We start from the raw sequence: 17688 nt of genomic DNA, 5'->3' as shown, positions 1-17688 counted from the left end.
TAACACCATGTAAAATAGAAAAAGTTTCAATGCAATTATTGCATCATGCTTGTTCACACTATTAAACAGTTATATGTATCTCTTTTATATTCTTGTTCTTTTATCCGACAATCCTTCCGATATTCTTCAATAGATAAACATGGCCAGTGCTGTTAGAATGATAACAGCCACTGCTCTTAAAGTCCTTAGCACAACAGAAGATGTAATGGATGCACATCTGGATGAGGACGCACCCAAGCCAGATGACCAGATCAGCCCAGCTACAGGACTAGATGGCTATGAGAGTGGCCCAATGGACCTTACTAGCCCACAGTCACAAACCTCGGCCAGTCCATCCAGCACTGGTAGCATGATCTTTAGAGTAACATCGGGCAAAGATTCGCCCCCGACTGCCACTCTCCTCTTCAGTTATGATGATATGAAAGAGGCGGTGGAGAAACCAGAGTGTCTTGATTCTGAGGGTCCTCCTCAGGATTTAAAGGGTGATGATGATGATGATTTAGAGAAGGAGGAGACGACAGTCATGGTGCTGGAGGATGACAACTTGTTTGCCGATGATGTCATTATGAGTAGTGACAGAGAAGATCTCGGTGGGGATCTCGAGGTGTCTGTCTTTGACCATCACTTCAGTGTCAAGAACGGCATTGTTGACCCTTTGACCTTACTCTACAACCAGGTCACCGAGCTGGAAGAAAAGGTAATAAATGAGAAATATTTACATAAGACTTAGAAATGTGTGATATGGATTGATTTTAAGAGTGTAGAAAACATGCATACATTGTTGGTACTGAAAGCCTTCCTATGTCCCTTCCCCCCACACCCTACTACCCCTTCTAAAAGCCTCTCCTTTAAGCATCATGAGATGTAGTTAATCTTGTGTATATCAACACAATAGTTTTGTTTCATTCTCTTCTAACATTCTCCAGACATTGAGACGTAGAGCCTGTCTAATTTACAGTCATAAATATACGCAGTAATCTATCATTTTGATAAAGTCGTAGGAGCGGAAACACAGTTCTCTATTATTAGTTGTCCATTGGGGAGTAATATACGATGCATTAGTTACTCCAGCTAAGAAAAGCTCTCAACATAAGAGAAATTTTACTACAATTTTAATATCGAACTGGGAGCTATTCTCGACTAAAATTGACCAGTAAATAGTTGTATGAGTAGTAATAGAATTATATATAATAAATGAGACATTTGATTCGTCAGACACTTCAGAATGTCGCAATAAGTTATTTTCATATGGTTCTAACAGGTGCGTGGTTTAATAGTGGGTTAATGTCAAGGGCGTAGGAACCGGGGGGGGCGCCAATGTGGAGGGACGGAAGTATCATTCCGCCCCCCCGCTTCGCAAGTCAGAAAACCCCTTTTATATTTCCAAATGAGAAAAAAAATCTTATTTGGAGCACCAAATTGCATCTAAGGCCAGGTGAAAATACAAAATTCAGTTTACAAAATGGAGTGGGTGTTGAAGTGTGCTATATTGCACCAAATTGCATCTGAGACCACCTGGAAATGCAAAAATTTCCAAAGGGGAGGGGGACACCCCCTCCCCTTAGACCCCTCCCCCAGGTCGGCCATCAGTCTTCAGCCCCCCACTCAAAAGTACCTTCCTACGCCACTGGTTAATGTTCCCTTTCAATGTAATTTTATAATGGTAGGCTGGGTGGGTAGGTACCCAATTCTTCATAGTAAAACTTCAATGCTGAATGGGTAGTGTTAAACATAACTGTAAATCACAACATGTGTTATCACCCTGTAGAATTTTCACCAATAGTAAACAAGAATTCTGACAATTTGAATGTATTTCAATTCTCCCTATGAGTTTGTACAACATATAAACAGTCATACTTGTTGTTTGTAAACTACCTTGGAGAGTTAGATCTCTGTATCAAGCACCTCACTTCTCTGCATCTGAAAAATCTTAAAGAAATCATCTTCACCCAAGGATGGAAAGAACCCAGTCCATGAATGCTAGGATTAAATTCCATCTCACAGAGGGAGATAAAGCTAGCTGTCATTGGTTTAAGTCCCTCTGATGATGCTTCACATCTTTAAGTTGTTGTTTTTTCTTGAAACTTGCTCAAATGAAAATATTCCCCGACTCCTCTCATGGGGCTCTACTTAGCAGCAGATGACCTTTCGAGGTGGGATTAATGGATCATTTTAGTCGCCTTGTGCCATTCCAGTGTCAATTATAATTCTGAATATTGTCGAGGTTTAATCTACTGGATTCTTTTGTCCAAATTGTGAATCCTAGGGCTGTTTCCTATCAATATCTTGGCAGACATGCAATGTCACTCTCCCTTTGGTTTATTTCCCCTCTATAACATTCTTTTTACCGCCGCATCTCGAAAGCTTTCCTCAATGTTTTTTCAGCCTAGTTATATAAGTTAATTTGGAAAGGAAAATCTTGCCACAGTTGCTATAAGGAAACAAATCAGATCAAATTTAAAAAACAGACCTGTAAAAAAAGGCAAAAGATTCTTCAAGGGCTCTCTCTGTACTAGTGTTTCTTCATTTAATATCACCGTTTGATGGCTTGCATGCCATCCTTGCTCTACTTTGCAATAAACTGATGACTTATAAGTATTTGGGTATGATGTCATATGCCAACCTCTAAAAGCATCGGCAAGATGTGACTCTCTCACCGTCAAAGTGAAAGCTTTGCCCGAAGATATTCTGGATCCATGCTTAATCCGCTTTGAATTTAATCAACTGACTTTGTCTGACATGTAAGAGCCTAAAAGTTTGCTCCAATCCAAATCACTACATAATATGAACAAAGAGGAGTTTCTGAGAGGTTGGATCAATTATCAAGGCTCTCTGTTGCCTGAGAAGATGATAATCCATGATTGTAAAAAAATTAATGCCTTTATTATTGGCTTCTGCAGTCTATAAGCAAAATTAAGGATACGTGTGTTAGACAAAATGTCTAGTGCTTTGGGTTTTTACCACTTAAGAAATAGCATTCACTTTGTGTGTATGTCTGTGCGTATGTTTTTCTATCTGACCAAGGACTTGAACAAAAGAATTCCAGGTCCTCGGTTGTGATTAGTAAAGAATCACCACGTCCTCAGAAGAATTCTATTGTATGGGGTATTGTTAAGGTTAGGGTACGTGGATTTGAACAATGGAAAATACAATGGGGTCCTCGGTCTGAATGTAATACCAACATGGTTCTGTGTGTGTGGGTGATTTTTTTTCTTCTGTCTCTTGTCACTAATCAAGGTTCTAGATATTACGTCAACTGTGTGTATAAATGATTTATTCAAGGCTTTGAGCTTGTGAATGGACTTTCCAATTGATTCGGTTTTAATATGTTTGGATCATTTGACATATGTCTGTAAACATGTTATGAACTATTAAACAGCATGTCATGTTCGACCGTTCATTGAAATGGTGATTTTGTGATGATATTGTTCATCTTTGATAATAATAACCCATATAAAAAATTCCATGGCAGTCCAGTTCATTAACTTGAGCAGAGTCATGTTGAAAGTTTGAACAACCTTGGAGAAGTAATTTCCTTTTGTGTTTGATAACTATTTAATGGACAAACTTTTCAAAATGAAAAGGAATAATTTACAGGCTAACTTGAGTTCAGTTGATGTTAAAATTTAGAAGGATATCTTAGTGCAGTGGGGTGATATTATTAAGAGGATAAAGGCTTACTGACCTTCTGGATATGTGCAGTGAAATAATATCTTTAAAGCACATGAAGATTTGCAGTTTTCGCTTTTCAATGTTATCCGGTATAATATAATTGAGACCATGACACATGATCGTCGATATCTGATCAGGGATGGGTTGGATTATTTGGAGACGATGCAATTAATTGTCTTTTGTATCTTAATTAGAAATGTAAATAAAATAAAACTGTTAGCAAACTGCTTATCCACTAGAGAGCCTGTGTAAGAGAATGTGTTAAAGTAAGTTGGCCTGACGTTTCGATCCTAGCAGGATCTTCTTCAGAGGCTAAATGACAAGTAACAGTAACATAAGGGACACAAACATGCACAGAATACAGACAGGTTAATGAGCATGGTGAATACAAATTAGAAATGTATTATTAATGAGCACAGTTCATTAACCTAGCTATTAACACATGTGTTGTTTTCTTTTCTCAGGTCTACCTCTCAGCTGGTAAGGTTTACACCCTAGAGGAGAGGTTGCTCCAGCTAGAGCAGGAGGTAGAAACCATCGATGACAATATAGCCGAGGAGATCTTGGCTGCTCTCGAAGACAAATTAGCTCTGACTGTCGCACAAGTATCTCAGAATGAAGTGGAGGTAGAGAGAGTTGAATGTTCGGTGTCTCGAATGATTCGTTATCGCCTGCATAACATATCCATTTCCTGAGTTGATTGTTCTCCATGTATATCCTAGTACTCAGTATTGCCTGCATATCGAGATTTCTGTATTCTCCTGAGTTTTATTTGGTTGACGACCACCTGGTTGTACTTTGCATGATTTCTATGGCATGAATCTTTATAGGTTACTTGTGTGCAATATGTCATGCTGTTTACCTTTTTTCCATTATGTGCAATATTTGGTATTATTTTTGAATGTTTAATCATAATATAAGTTATCTACTTATATTGATTGAATGCAAGTAACTACATTTGATGAATTACTAATAGCAACATTAAGGGATGTAAGGCAGAGCTTAGATGCATATCATCTCAATTTATGGGCAATTCTCTTAAATAAGTCTTGAGCACCAAGACCAAACTGCCATCTCTGCCCCCCTGCAACTTCCCTTTCCTGATCAGAACTTCATAATCAGAGCAAGCTCCTCCTTGATTCCATTATTTAATTGATTAAAGTTCCATCCTTGGATAGCACACATGTAACCTCTGAAAATTTGAAAGGACAAAGAAGCTTTATTATCAATAGTATGTATATATAATATATTAAACTATGTTATAAATAGTACTGTATATGTACATATAATATGTCAAACTTCAGTATAAATAGTATATGTTAATATGTACGTATAATAGATTAACCTTAATATAAATAGTATTTGTACATATGATATATTAACCTTATTATAAATAGTATATGTATATATAATATATATAATGTATATATAATATATAATTACCTTTATTATAAATAGTATATGTACATACCATATGTTAGCCTTATTATATATAGCATATGTATGTATAATATATTAACCTTATTATAAATAAAATAAAACTGTTAGCAAACTGCTTATCCACTAGAGAGCCTGTGTAATAGAATTTGTAAAAGTAAGTTGGCCTGACGTCCTGACGTTTCGATCCTAGCAGGATCTTCTTCAGAGGCTAAATGACAAGTAACAGAAGGGACAAAAACAAACACAGAATACAGACAGGTTAATGAGCATGGTGAACACAATGAGATAGATATAAGGGGATGATTAGACAAGGGATGGAGAGAAGAAAGCAACAAATAGTATAAGAACATATATAATATATTAACCTATACGTATAATATGTTAAACTAAGTCGTTAATAAATAGTATATATGTACATATGCATATATTAAACTAAGTTAATCGTCATCCTTGAATGAATGTTTGTTCTGATCCAGGGAAATGGGCAAATGTCAAAGAAAAAGATGGAATTGGAAAACATTTCTTGATTTCATTCTCATGTGACAAAGGACACTTGAAAATTTGATGGAGTTTTGAAGAAGAGGCGTGTGTTAGAGATGTTTGTGGTGAAGATGCAGTTATATCATCGTTAAAATGATGTCAGGGTATGGAAATGATTTTGCTAAGCTCACCAGTTCTTAAGCTCTTGACTATGGTCTATTGTACAATTTCGGAAGGAGGGAGGTAGCAGAACAAGTGGGGGAGGGGGGGCAGGGGAGTTGTTATCTGTTGCAAGTAACCCTCTTTAATAAATGGATCCTTCATGACTGTTCAGTTTTCTCTACTTTAGGTTTAAAGGTGATTATAAAGTGAGGTATTCACTTTGATTTTTGCATTGCTTTGTGCCATTTTAAGAAAATATTAACTCAACATATGAAGTTTCCATTTCATTCTTGTGCATTGAATGTCAATTTAATGTATCCAAAACAAATTGTTACTTTACTGCCATTCTTTATCAAATTATTTGAATGTAGCTTATACTTGAACTGTATTTCTAGAAATTCAGTTGTTTCAATAAGTATTATTAATTAAAATTAATTTGGGTTTGAATCAGGTAACTCTAGTCCTAAAAAGACTGCTTAATAAGTCTATAAACTATTACAACAGAGAAAAATGTTACCAATAAAATGTCCTAAAAAGACATATTGTACTGATTTGGGAGTATAAAGTAATTTTAGAAATGATATTCATAACTGTTTATTTTAACATGAATCAGAACTACAAACTAATGTAGAAATGAAGGAATTGTTCATTGATCATTACAAGTCCCTTTCAGTCACCGTTGTACGATTTTAAGACTATTTACATTAAAATCTTTATTTTCTTAAACTGTTGTAAGCCATTATTTTGTGTTACAAAGTGATACCCTTCATATTTATTTTGTGTATAACCTGACATGTAATCACAATTTGTGTGTCTGCCTCTTTGTGTAAAATGTGCAAATATATTTCCTGACTGCATAGTTTAATTTGATGTGAATTTTTTATATTTGTGTTTTTGTTATGTTTAACTTTGTTATATTGCTGATTGTATCTTACATTTAGTTGTCTCTTTATTGGTTTGATGTGAAAGAGTTGTTTTGTGTGTCAGTGATGACACACAATATATATTTTGTGTGTCAGTGATAACATTGGCTTGCAGTTAATCTCTTTGACATTTTCAGAAGATGAAAGAAGGTTTGAAGTCACCTAAAGCGGTAAAGAGCTGATAGGATTTTATGTAGCTTTATGTTGAAGGATACTCCTTTAAAGCTTTGAGGATAAATTTCATTCCCAGAGAAGACTAAATAATGTCTGATGCCATAAGGAACCTATTCAAAGTTTTGATATTATGTCACAGTTTGATGTTAATCTGAGTTCAGTGTTTGTACATATGAGCTATGTAGTATGGCAATGTCTGGCAGCATACCTTCAGTTGAAGCGTATGGGTGAGTAGACATGCATGTTTGAAAAGATAATACATAACTAACAACATGGTCAGAATATAATGTTAAAACTCCTAGACATATTCTCTGTTTCCCTCTATTATATTATAAGCTCTTATTCTCGCCATATTTATATCTACATCCAGCCATCATTTATCCTGTTAAAACAATAAAAGCAACAGAAATGTAAAATAAAATTCTATCATTTCTGAAAGCCACTAATATCAACAGTTTATATCTGGCAAACTTTATCCCTTCTCATCTCCTCTCCCATCCTCTCACCCACTTCTCCCCTCCTCTTTGACAGTTAACTTTATCTAGGTTACTCAACTTTTATATTGACCTTTGACCCCATGCAGGTGTCATCAGTTGAAAATGAAATTGCAGGGTTGGAATCATCAGGTGCAGGAAAGGTCATGTCCTCCGTCTACTCATTGGACAACACACTTCCATTTCGTGTTTCCACGGCAACATACTACTTCAATCAGCCTGGTAAGCTTGTTACTATATAAAGAACCAATCACATGATTACATATCTTAGGGATACATCAATTAAGAGATTAATGTCATCATCGCCACCAATTAAAGTTCAAGCTTCTCTGACTTGTGAAATTTGAGCCCTAGTTTTGAAAGGGTCATTTTCAAATCCATGACATTCTGGTTGGGATATCCTGACAATGCTAGCTTGTTTAATGTAAAATGTTTAATTGCAGAGTAAATATCGTGAAATTTGTTGAGTGTTTTTTATATGTAAACAGGTCGGATACAGGGTTTTGTGTAATCGGGTTAATTAATCTGTATTGATATTTCCATACTTTACAATTTCAGAATGAACACCACGGGAGCAAAGTCAAAACAAAGAATTAAGTCTAGCAACTATTTGTATTATAAAATCGGCACCTAATGCCCCAAATGATTTATTTTTTGTTATTTGGCAAATTTCCAAGTTTTTTCTCATAGCTTCTGTCCGTCCGTGTTTCAATTGTGTTTTGCTAACGTCATCTTCTACACAGACTTAGACCAATATGCTGGTGGTTTGATAGAAGTTAGAATACCCAGTGATGGTCTCATTGAGTCCATGAAAGCAGCCGACCCCGACAATTACAAGGGACTCGACTCGGATTGGGGGACTGTCGTAGTCCGTCGAATCGGTCAAACAGACAGCAACGATGACGATGGCAAGGCAGAGTTTCACTGGAGTAATCAAGCAATTCTTTTCTTTATTTTGAGCGCACCCCATGAGCAGCATTTACATCATTAACATCCTCTCTGAAGAAGTCATCAGTTTTAACAAGCTTTCACAAGGCATGCATTTTCGTCACCCAATACTAACATGGATACGGATTTCAAGCTAACTTCTTTTACTCTCCTAACCTCTTGGGATATACTAAAGTACAATCAGTGTGCTTAGCTCTTTCAGTGAAGGAGCACATTGATCATCACATATATTACAACTCTGCATATAAACCTATTACCATCTCTGATTATAATTCTTCTTCCATCAGCTTTCAACTCTTCTTCCTCTCCCTCCCTCCTTACCCTTTCTCTTTCTCCATATTTTCTTACTTTCAGATTGAATAGGGATTCTGTGTTCACCTTTGAACATTCTGTGGCATAACTTATTTCTTCTTTTTACTTGAGAGTAAACTCCTCTGGTTTATACTGTAGAATGGAGATGGGTGGATATAGCATTTATAACATTAACTCACACATTGCCCTGCAGCTATCTGTGAGGGTACCCACCTACACATTGCCCTGCAGCTATCTGTGAGGGTACCCACCTACACATTGCCCTGTAGCTATCTGTGAGGGTACCCACCTACACATTGCCTTGTAGCTATCTGTGGGGGTACTTATCTACAAATTGCCCTGCAGCTATCTGTGAGGGTACCAACCTACACATTGCCCTGCAGCTATCTGTGAGGGTACCCACTTACACATTGCCCTGCAGCTATCTGTGAGGGTACCCTTCTACACATTACCCTGTAGCTATCTGTGGGGGTACCCACCTACACATTGCCCTGCAGCTATCTGTGAGGGTACCCACCTACAAATTGCCCTGTAGCTATCTGTGAGGGTACCCACCTACACATTGCCCTGTAGCTATCTGTGAGGGTACTTATCTACAAATTGCCCTGCAGCTATATGTGAGGGTAGCCACCTACACATTGCCCTGCAGCTATCTGTGAGGGTACCCACCTACAGATAGCCCTGCGTTTTTGGTATTAAAACTTTGTTACCACGTCTTTTAGAAATCAAATAGTTTAGACAACCAATCCTCTTGTTGTTTAGTATCATACATAGCAAACCTTTACTAAATTGAAAGCAATTAATGTTCCTTCTATAATTCCTGTCACTTCTACAGCAATTACATGCCATCAGTTCTTATTCTTGCCAAAGTATTATCTGCCAACATGCTGCATATATACTTCACCATATATTCAATACCTATTACTATTATACAGGTACCCACCCTCCGACATGTTGTATGCATGCCATGTACAATCAGTGTATGAGTCACTTGTAAACTAAAACATTCTTACATGGTGATTGTCATTTATTATTTCTCTCATATATGTATCTCTTCATTATGCAACATCCTACGTTACATATGTACTCTACCACGACACATATATGATTTTGCATACCACTGATGCTTTACTTACGTAAATTTCACTCTTCAAAGGATAGTGCAGAGAGAAATGTATTATTTTATGGACTAATGACAGAAGAACATTAACAATAAAACATCCTGGCAAAATTTGCATACAATTCCTGCATAGTATTTCTGAGATATTGATAGTTGAAACTGTCACAGTTGATACCATAGGTGAACCTGAAGCAAACAGGTGTGATGTCATAGAATACACAGTGATTGCAACAAACTGTTTTGTTTTTGTTGATTTGGATTGGATGGGTTTCAAATTAAGGGAATGTCCTCAATGACTGCAGTTTATTTATATGTTAATACCTCCCTCTTTTTAAATAGAAGATTTGATTTACAATTTTAAGGGGGGAAAAGTTGTCAGTTTGCATCTATGACATAACACCTGTTTGCTCTAAGTACACTTTTGGTACAAAGCATGTCAATTTCAAAAGGTTGTTATCTCAAAGAGAATGATACATGATGGAATTGCAATTTCACTAGGATGTTAGAATTGGTTCCTTTTTCATTGGTCAAAAATAATTTTCCAGTGGATTGTCCTTTTGAAAAGGTGATCAGTATCACTAACAAATATGCTAGATAGTGAAATAATGGTGGCTCGTTCCAAATCTTCAACATTCATTTTGCTACCACTCTTGAGCTTTTCTCCTCAGTACAACATTTAACTGTCTAGTCCAACACTCCTCTGTCTGAAAAACAATGTCAACAGCTTCTTGAAAGTAGTTTACAAACCTTGTAGCACTTTTAGCAATGCTAAGCAATCTGGCCAACACTAATGACTCTTTTGCTCATATACCCAAACATGTTATATCTGTTTCAACTTACTGTACAGGCAGGCTCTTACAGGTTATTTATACTCTAACACAAATTTTGTTTGTTTTACATAAACAGGTTACATATACTTTAACATATTTAACTAAACTCCTAGCAACACATTGACATATATTGCTCTTTCAAATTCCTTGCTGCCTTACTAACAAAGCTAGGCTACATATTACAATGAGTTACAGTTGACTCCTTCACCTTGTATCTGTCATTGGTGTTACAGTATTTCTTTCATTTACTTTTTAATAATGAAATTTTTATAATATCAATATCAATACTTTCTCCAACTACTTGATTAATCGCTCTATACTCTACTCACACAACCTGTAACCAGATTTTCTTTCTACAATATATGGGTTCTCATTACTAATTGTCTTGCTAAAAATGATTTATTTAACTTGATTATTTTTTATTCTGTGTTTTTCACTCATCTTTATGATGACAGTGGAAATGCAAATAGCTATATATACATGTTGTCTCATACCTAAAAACCTGTTTAATTAAAACTTTGCACAAAGATTTACTGGCTGGATGAACATTCCCTTGTTCCAGTGTATTTCTAAGACTTCAGAAAAACTGTCTGTCTGTCAATAATGGCAACTTAAGACCTCATAGAGTCTTGTAAAATGCCAAAAATGGAAAGATTTTCTTTCCAATTCTTGCAGAATTATGCCATCAACTTGCTTATAGCACAAGGGTTCAATACATCATGTAACATGGTAACACTATATACTGCACCATCAAGGCTGCTAGCTGCCTCATGCAAGGAAAATAATTCTTGACATCGACCAAATCTCAATAAAATGTCAAAATGTGTGAAATGAGTGAATTTCAATGCAAAACTATACATAGAGAAAAAAGCCAAACCCTGTGGGCCACTTGAGTCAAGTGTGAACGTGCATAAATCTATCAGAAAAAAACAGACATAGATAAATCACTGTAATTGCCTCCAGCAACAACCTGCAATTGACCTAGGATTCAAAGAATCACAAATCTCTTATATCATCAGCCTCTGATGTTTTCTTTTTTTCAAAAAGTAAGAAAAAAGGTTTAACTGATCAATGTCTACGTATGCTCATTTATTTAAGGTGTAGCTTATCAACATCTTTTGACACTTGTTTCTTGAAATCAGGTGATTTGATTGAGAACAGAGGAGGAAACTCGGAGACCGATGAAAATGAAAATGGATTGGAGAGACCAGAGAATGAGAGCATAGATTCTGATGTATCAGAAGCTTCAGAGGTAACTATTCATTTCTAAGGCCTGTTTTGTTGGTAAAGAATTTAAATATTTCTTTTGTTTTTGGTATAAAATCTTCACCTTTTTCAACGATCAATCATTACATTCTTTCAGCAAGTTACATTGGGTTCATAACATGCTTTATTGGGAAAGCGGTCTGTTTGATTCACTGCATGTAAATTTAGGAATGTTCGCTCTTGCAAAAAATTTTGTTGATCATTAAACAGATACAAGGTAAAAGTGGACTAGGATTTTAAGTAAGTTCTTAATTGTTACTGTAAATAGCAATAAATAAAGTGGCTTTCATAAGTACTAGAATGTCAATGTGACAGAGGTTGCAAAGCTCTCCTTGCATTTATTTAACTCAAATAATGAGAGAATGCATCTAGAGTATTCCTTGATCAACACATTTTTGTTCAGACTTGTAGTAAAGACTTCCCAGTAAAATGATAGATCGCATACCCTATTAAAAAAGTACTAACATCTGGTAAAAGTTATGTCTCATATGTAAGGTATTTGGTGATTGGATCATGTGAATGCTTTCTCCATCCAGATGGTTGCTTTGCCTAACATATTAGCTATATTAAAGATATAAGCCTAGCTGTACTCTGTATTCTAGGTACACACATGCATCATATTTGTCATGCATCATATTTGTGCTTTCTCCATCCAGATGGTTGCTTTGCCTAACATATTAGCTATATTAAAGATATAAGCCTAGCTGTACTCTGTATTCTAGGTACACACATGCATCATATTTGTCATTTCTTTGAAATTAATACCATTGTCATTTTAGAGATGTATGATCTACAGTTTCAACTATTTTCATGCCTTGTCATTTAGATAATGTATTTGAAGCATGAGATGTAGACAATTGGATTATTTAGCTTCCATTTCGTTGGTTTAGAAATTTATTTTCAACTAACTAAGTTTTTCAATGGAACCAGCTATAACTACTGCTTCTTTGTGGTAGAAACAATATTAATAGAGTCAAAAGTAAATTATGCACTAGAAAGGAATCTGAAATGTTTAAAATCAAGAGGTTCTTAATGTCAAATTGACAGAACTCACAAGGACCAATATTTCTTTCAACATTTACTTTGGGACATAGGATCTTCATGTATACCATGCCAGTCATCCAATATCTGCCATTGAAGCTTTTTTTTCATGGGTCATCATGTTCCTATCATTTTCTCTGCACCTTAAGCTATAACTTCCTCAAGTTATGTTAAAATAACTCTCAAGCCCATTTCCCTTAAACTGAGACTGTAAACCATATGATCATGACAGTGTGACCTCAAGTGAAGTGTCACAAGTTTGGCAGTTGATGTTACAAGCCAAGTAGGATGAACAGTAGCAATGTTATCAATATTGCAAATTTTGGTGGTTTAATTTGACATGAAAGTAATAAGAAGGAATTTTGAGAATATAGTTATGTTTTGTGACAGAGAAGTATTGGGTTATGAATTCATGTGATGTGGTGACCCGGGGAAGCCTTGAGCAAGTTGCTCCCTTTATTATTAGTGTCATATAACATGATTTAATAATTTATACAGTTACTTAATGGAAGCAACTGTTGTAGTATTGAACAGTCACTTGGAAGATATAAAAGCTCATTGGTTGAAAAGTAAATGAATTAATGTCATGTTTGAAAAGTAATTAGGTGTATCCCTCCATCTGCCTGGTCTCTGGCCTGCACTAACCATTGTAATCACTCTATCTATGCATTTTGCTTGCCTCTTGCAAACTTCCTCCAAAAAAGCATCTTACATCCTTGCCACAGTACAGCAGTGTAGATGTCACCCCAGATGCCATGTTTGATTCAACCATTGAATCATGAATATTCATGACATGTAAGTACTAAATCATATCATCATGTAGCATGCTCGTGTCAATGTGTGTTTTGATTGTGTATTTGTATTGTATTGTTCACATTACATACTGCACATACAATTTTATGTTATATGGAATAACTGGTTGACTTTGTCTAATACCAAGTTATACATTCAGTTGCACAGGAATAATTACTGCATGATAAAGTGATTGTTTATTCTACAAAAATGGATTATGAATGCAGTTGATATGAGCCACCTGCACTTTGTACATACCTCTGTATTTCGTAGAGGCAAGGTAATAGCTTGCAATAGGACGTTTTGTTCCGGTATGTTGTACAAAGCTTTGTGAATACTTTACATCCTAAGTAATCAACACTGTAGGCTACATTTAAATAAGAAGATTTAAAATATACTGAATGTGCTTCAATACATGTCCTAAGTTAGGGGTGAGAAGTGGTCCAAATTTCCTGGGAGGAAGGTAGATGGGATGGAAGTACACTTAATGTTGAGCAATTATGTGTTGAGTGTTGTTGCATGCATGAATAAACCTATGGTAAACTGTAGTTTATCTGACATTAATATCAGAACCTTATGAAATTACAAAATATTCAGAAAACGAGGAGTGGTATGTGCTTTCTTGTAGCCATGAAATACTGTAATTGCTTGCATTAGTGTTCAGAGATTTGCTGACTGCTTAGAATTGTATTAGCATCAGCATAGACTGCATTGTGTGCTCTATTATGCATTAATATAAATATTGCATGTTACAGAACCATATAACTTGGATTGCATCACAAGGAATCAAATACTGCCACAAAAGGAATGGAAAGAAATTTGCAAGAAAAATTGCTGCTCTTGTTGCATTCTCCCAAAACTTTTTTTTTCGTGACAAAGTTGCATTTTACATTGTTTCATGTGTGAATTTAGTTGCTTATATTCAGCCATTGTGAAATGGAAACAAACACAATAGCTTTTGCTCTGCTTTACTTTTAAATGTTAGCAATATGAATGTTTTTGTCAAAATATGATAGTCATAAAAAAGGAGTAAAAATTCTTTCCAGAAAATCTGAATTTGAGAGAGCCAAAGGGTAAATAACATTAGAGGAAAAGATATTTGATGTGCTTTCAAACATCCATTTTGTTTATCCTCCATTTTGAAGCAAATTCCCAATACAAACCAGTATGTTCTTTGTCTTGTATCATCTCAATGCTGGATCATCGTAGTTCCTTTTTGAACATTACAGACCAAACTTGATTTATTCATCCTTGGTACATTCTGTAAATAACGGCAAGTGTCTGCACTGAGCTGGAAAACCATTGACAGGAGCCATAAATCTCACACACTGTCTAGGATATCATTTGAAGTGATACAGAAATTTAATCTTCTTATTTCATTGAAAACACAAGTGATTCCAACATTTTGTTTAAGTTCGTACCTATTTCCATCACTTGGTTGACCCCTTTGCTACTAATCATGCAGCTTAACCTTGAATAATTATCTGAAATATTAACTATTTCTAATCACAGTAGTACTCATTTACAAGTGTTTCAGTTTGATAATACACAATGTTATTATTAATCAGAGTAATGACACTCCTAGTCAGTTCTGTAAACCATTCAAGCTTAATGAATGATTACAATAAGGCGTCTTGACTCTAATGTCTTCAGTTAGTAGGCATAATGTTAATTGCATTGTGTCTTAACAAATTAACTGAAAGGACATTTGCACTTAATACTTTGGAAACTTCTAAGAGGTTTGAACCAAAGACTGAGTTTTCTTGTTTTGCCTTGGAATGACAACTGTATATTTTCAGTGGTTTAATTAGAAAAATACTATACCAATTTGTTCTGTATCATATTTTTCTATTTCTGGTGGGGTGGATTTGCACAGGTTTTATACTCAAGTGTCACATTATGATAAATGAACGTATTGTTTTGCTGCATTCCAAGAATATAAACACAAATTCCTTTTTCTTAATGTCCATTTTTGCCCCAGTTACTGCCACACATCAAGGCATTTTTTCCTTCATTGGGATTGGCCATCATTATTCAAATATCAGCATAAGTTACCAAATCTATGATAACATTAAGTACAAACTTGTGCAATTATCTGGATCCTTCATGTGAATCAGATCAGGTGACTTTAACAAATGTTATGTAAATCTTAAATAAATCTTAAAATCTTAAAAAAATATTAAAAAAATATTAAAAAATCTGTAAATCTTAAAAAAAACAAATATTATGTAAATCTCCCTGAGTTTAAACAATATTCGTCCACTTATCTCCACTGATCTAATTTGATGAGCTTCACTACAGGGTGCTTGTAAGGTTTGTCTTTGATCCTTACATTTGCAACCCTAACACTATCATCCTGACTAGGATAAGCCTCAACCACATCCCCTACAAGCCAATCACCCCTCTGAACTTGATTGTCAAAGACCAAAACTCTATCTCCTTTCCTCAAGTTTTCTGATTCCTTTGACCAATTCTGCCTTATTTGTAAACTCGGGAGATATTTAGTTATAAATCTCTTCCAAAATATTTGTATGATCAGTTGACTTTGTCTCCAAGTTTCCTACTTCTGGTCTCCTCCTTCGGGAGGCAACGTAGGGTCTCGCCGACCCATGAGCAAAAGATTCGGTGTTATCAGATCCACATCGGCAACATCCGTAGAGACATATCCTAAAGGCTTTAAGTTAATCATTCCTTCAACTTCAGTAATTAGGGTTTGGAGACCTGCTTCATTAGGAACTCGATCATTCAGACAGCACCTGAGAGCATTCTTTAATGATTTTATTTCCCTTTCCCAAATACCTCCAAAATGTGGCGCTTGTGGCGGGTTAAACTTAAACTCAACTTGCTGTGTGGCTAATTTTTGCTGCAGTTCTGTATTCATGTCAAATCTACTGGCTTGCTGATCTCGATATGCATCACCCTACTCTCTGTTTGGTCATTTTCTCCACCACCAAAGATAGTCCATACTAACGGAGACTTGTGTGACAAGTCCATCCGACTTGATCATTTCGCCTGTGAGTAAGTGAGCATGGTCTATGCTTATAAGAATATCAATAGGGCCACCTCGTCTCTTCAATGTGCTGTTTCTCATTTTAAACACTTTCTCAAGTTCTCTGACAACATGTTAGTTCCCTTAATACTCTAGTTAGATTACCTTTACGGTTTTGTCTTGTTATATTCAGCTTGTCCATGTTGTAGAAGTCTGATACCTTTCCCAGCTTGGTTCACAGAAAATTGAATTGTAGAAGAGTGTTCAAACATCTGCACGAGTAATAATGTAGCATACGCCCTTAATAAGTTTGTGAAGTTTTGCACACCTCTCCATTCAATTATTTATCATCGCCTGGTTAGCATTTCAACTGGTTAGCAATAAACAGACCAATTTCCATGACCGAGAGGAGAGAAACATTCTCACACTGGCCTTCCTGGTTAGCAACTCAAAATGGGTGGCGCTTAAAACCAACCAAACCCAAAATTGAAAGAATCTTACAGTTTGGTCATTTCTACTTTCATTTGATACATCCAAACATTACATATGAACAAAATTGTTTAGCAACCCTAGAGTATTCATAAGCACAATTCATTTGAAGATACTGGTTTGTGGGCACCTTGAGTTTCTCTGATATTCCTTAGCACTTTGTTGTCATTGTAAAGTGTATGATGTTGCAATATCTATTTAGATACACCATCCCCATTCACTTCAAGGATCTGGCTTATTTGAATATCTTACTCTTCACAAGATTTAATTTCTCGACCACAGTGGAAATTCATTTGACTTTCAGATCAATTTTGCTCTAGGGAATTAGAATGTGAGGTTTGTTATATAAATAATTCATGTTCAGAAATTTCATTGAGTTAAAGATAACACATACAGGGAGCAAAGTCATTAGGGTGTTAAAGCTAAAATAGTCAACTTTCAATAATGAAGGACTAATTACATGTCTTACAGTGACAATTCTTTCTATTATTTTCTTCCTCTGAAATTGTTTTATTTTGTTATTTTTTCTGGTTTGATTGGATAAGTATATTGTTTA

The 17688-nt window shown here is 35.5% G+C and overlaps 1 protein-coding gene across 10 annotated transcripts in view; it reads left to right on the top strand.

Annotated features, from left to right (window-relative positions):
- LOC139965076 (uncharacterized) overlaps nt 1–17688 on the top strand; it is a 122803-nt gene that overhangs the window by 76972 nt on the left and 28143 nt on the right. For 4 of the 10 annotated variants that reach the window (XM_071967270.1, XM_071967263.1, XM_071967264.1 and 1 more), the window contains 5 exons: nt 134–697; nt 4137–4298; nt 7435–7567; nt 8089–8274; nt 11698–11807. In XM_071967270.1, coding sequence (XP_071823371.1) covers nt 134–697; nt 4137–4298; nt 7435–7567; nt 8089–8274; nt 11698–11807 — 1155 coding nt within the window. Of the gene's footprint in view, nt 1–133; nt 698–4136; nt 4299–7434; nt 7568–8088; nt 8275–11697; nt 11808–13566; nt 13658–17688 lie in introns of all 10 variants that reach the window. The other 6 variants (XM_071967267.1, XM_071967266.1, XM_071967269.1 and 3 more) reach the window with 5 other exon arrangements.

Source organism: Apostichopus japonicus, chromosome 23, assembly GCF_037975245.1.
Source record: "Apostichopus japonicus isolate 1M-3 chromosome 23, ASM3797524v1, whole genome shotgun sequence".
NCBI classification, from domain to species: Eukaryota; Metazoa; Echinodermata; class Holothuroidea; order Aspidochirotida; family Stichopodidae; genus Apostichopus; species Apostichopus japonicus.
The sequence above is the reverse complement of the archived record's forward strand: the minus strand, read 5'-3'. Positions and strand labels throughout refer to the sequence as shown.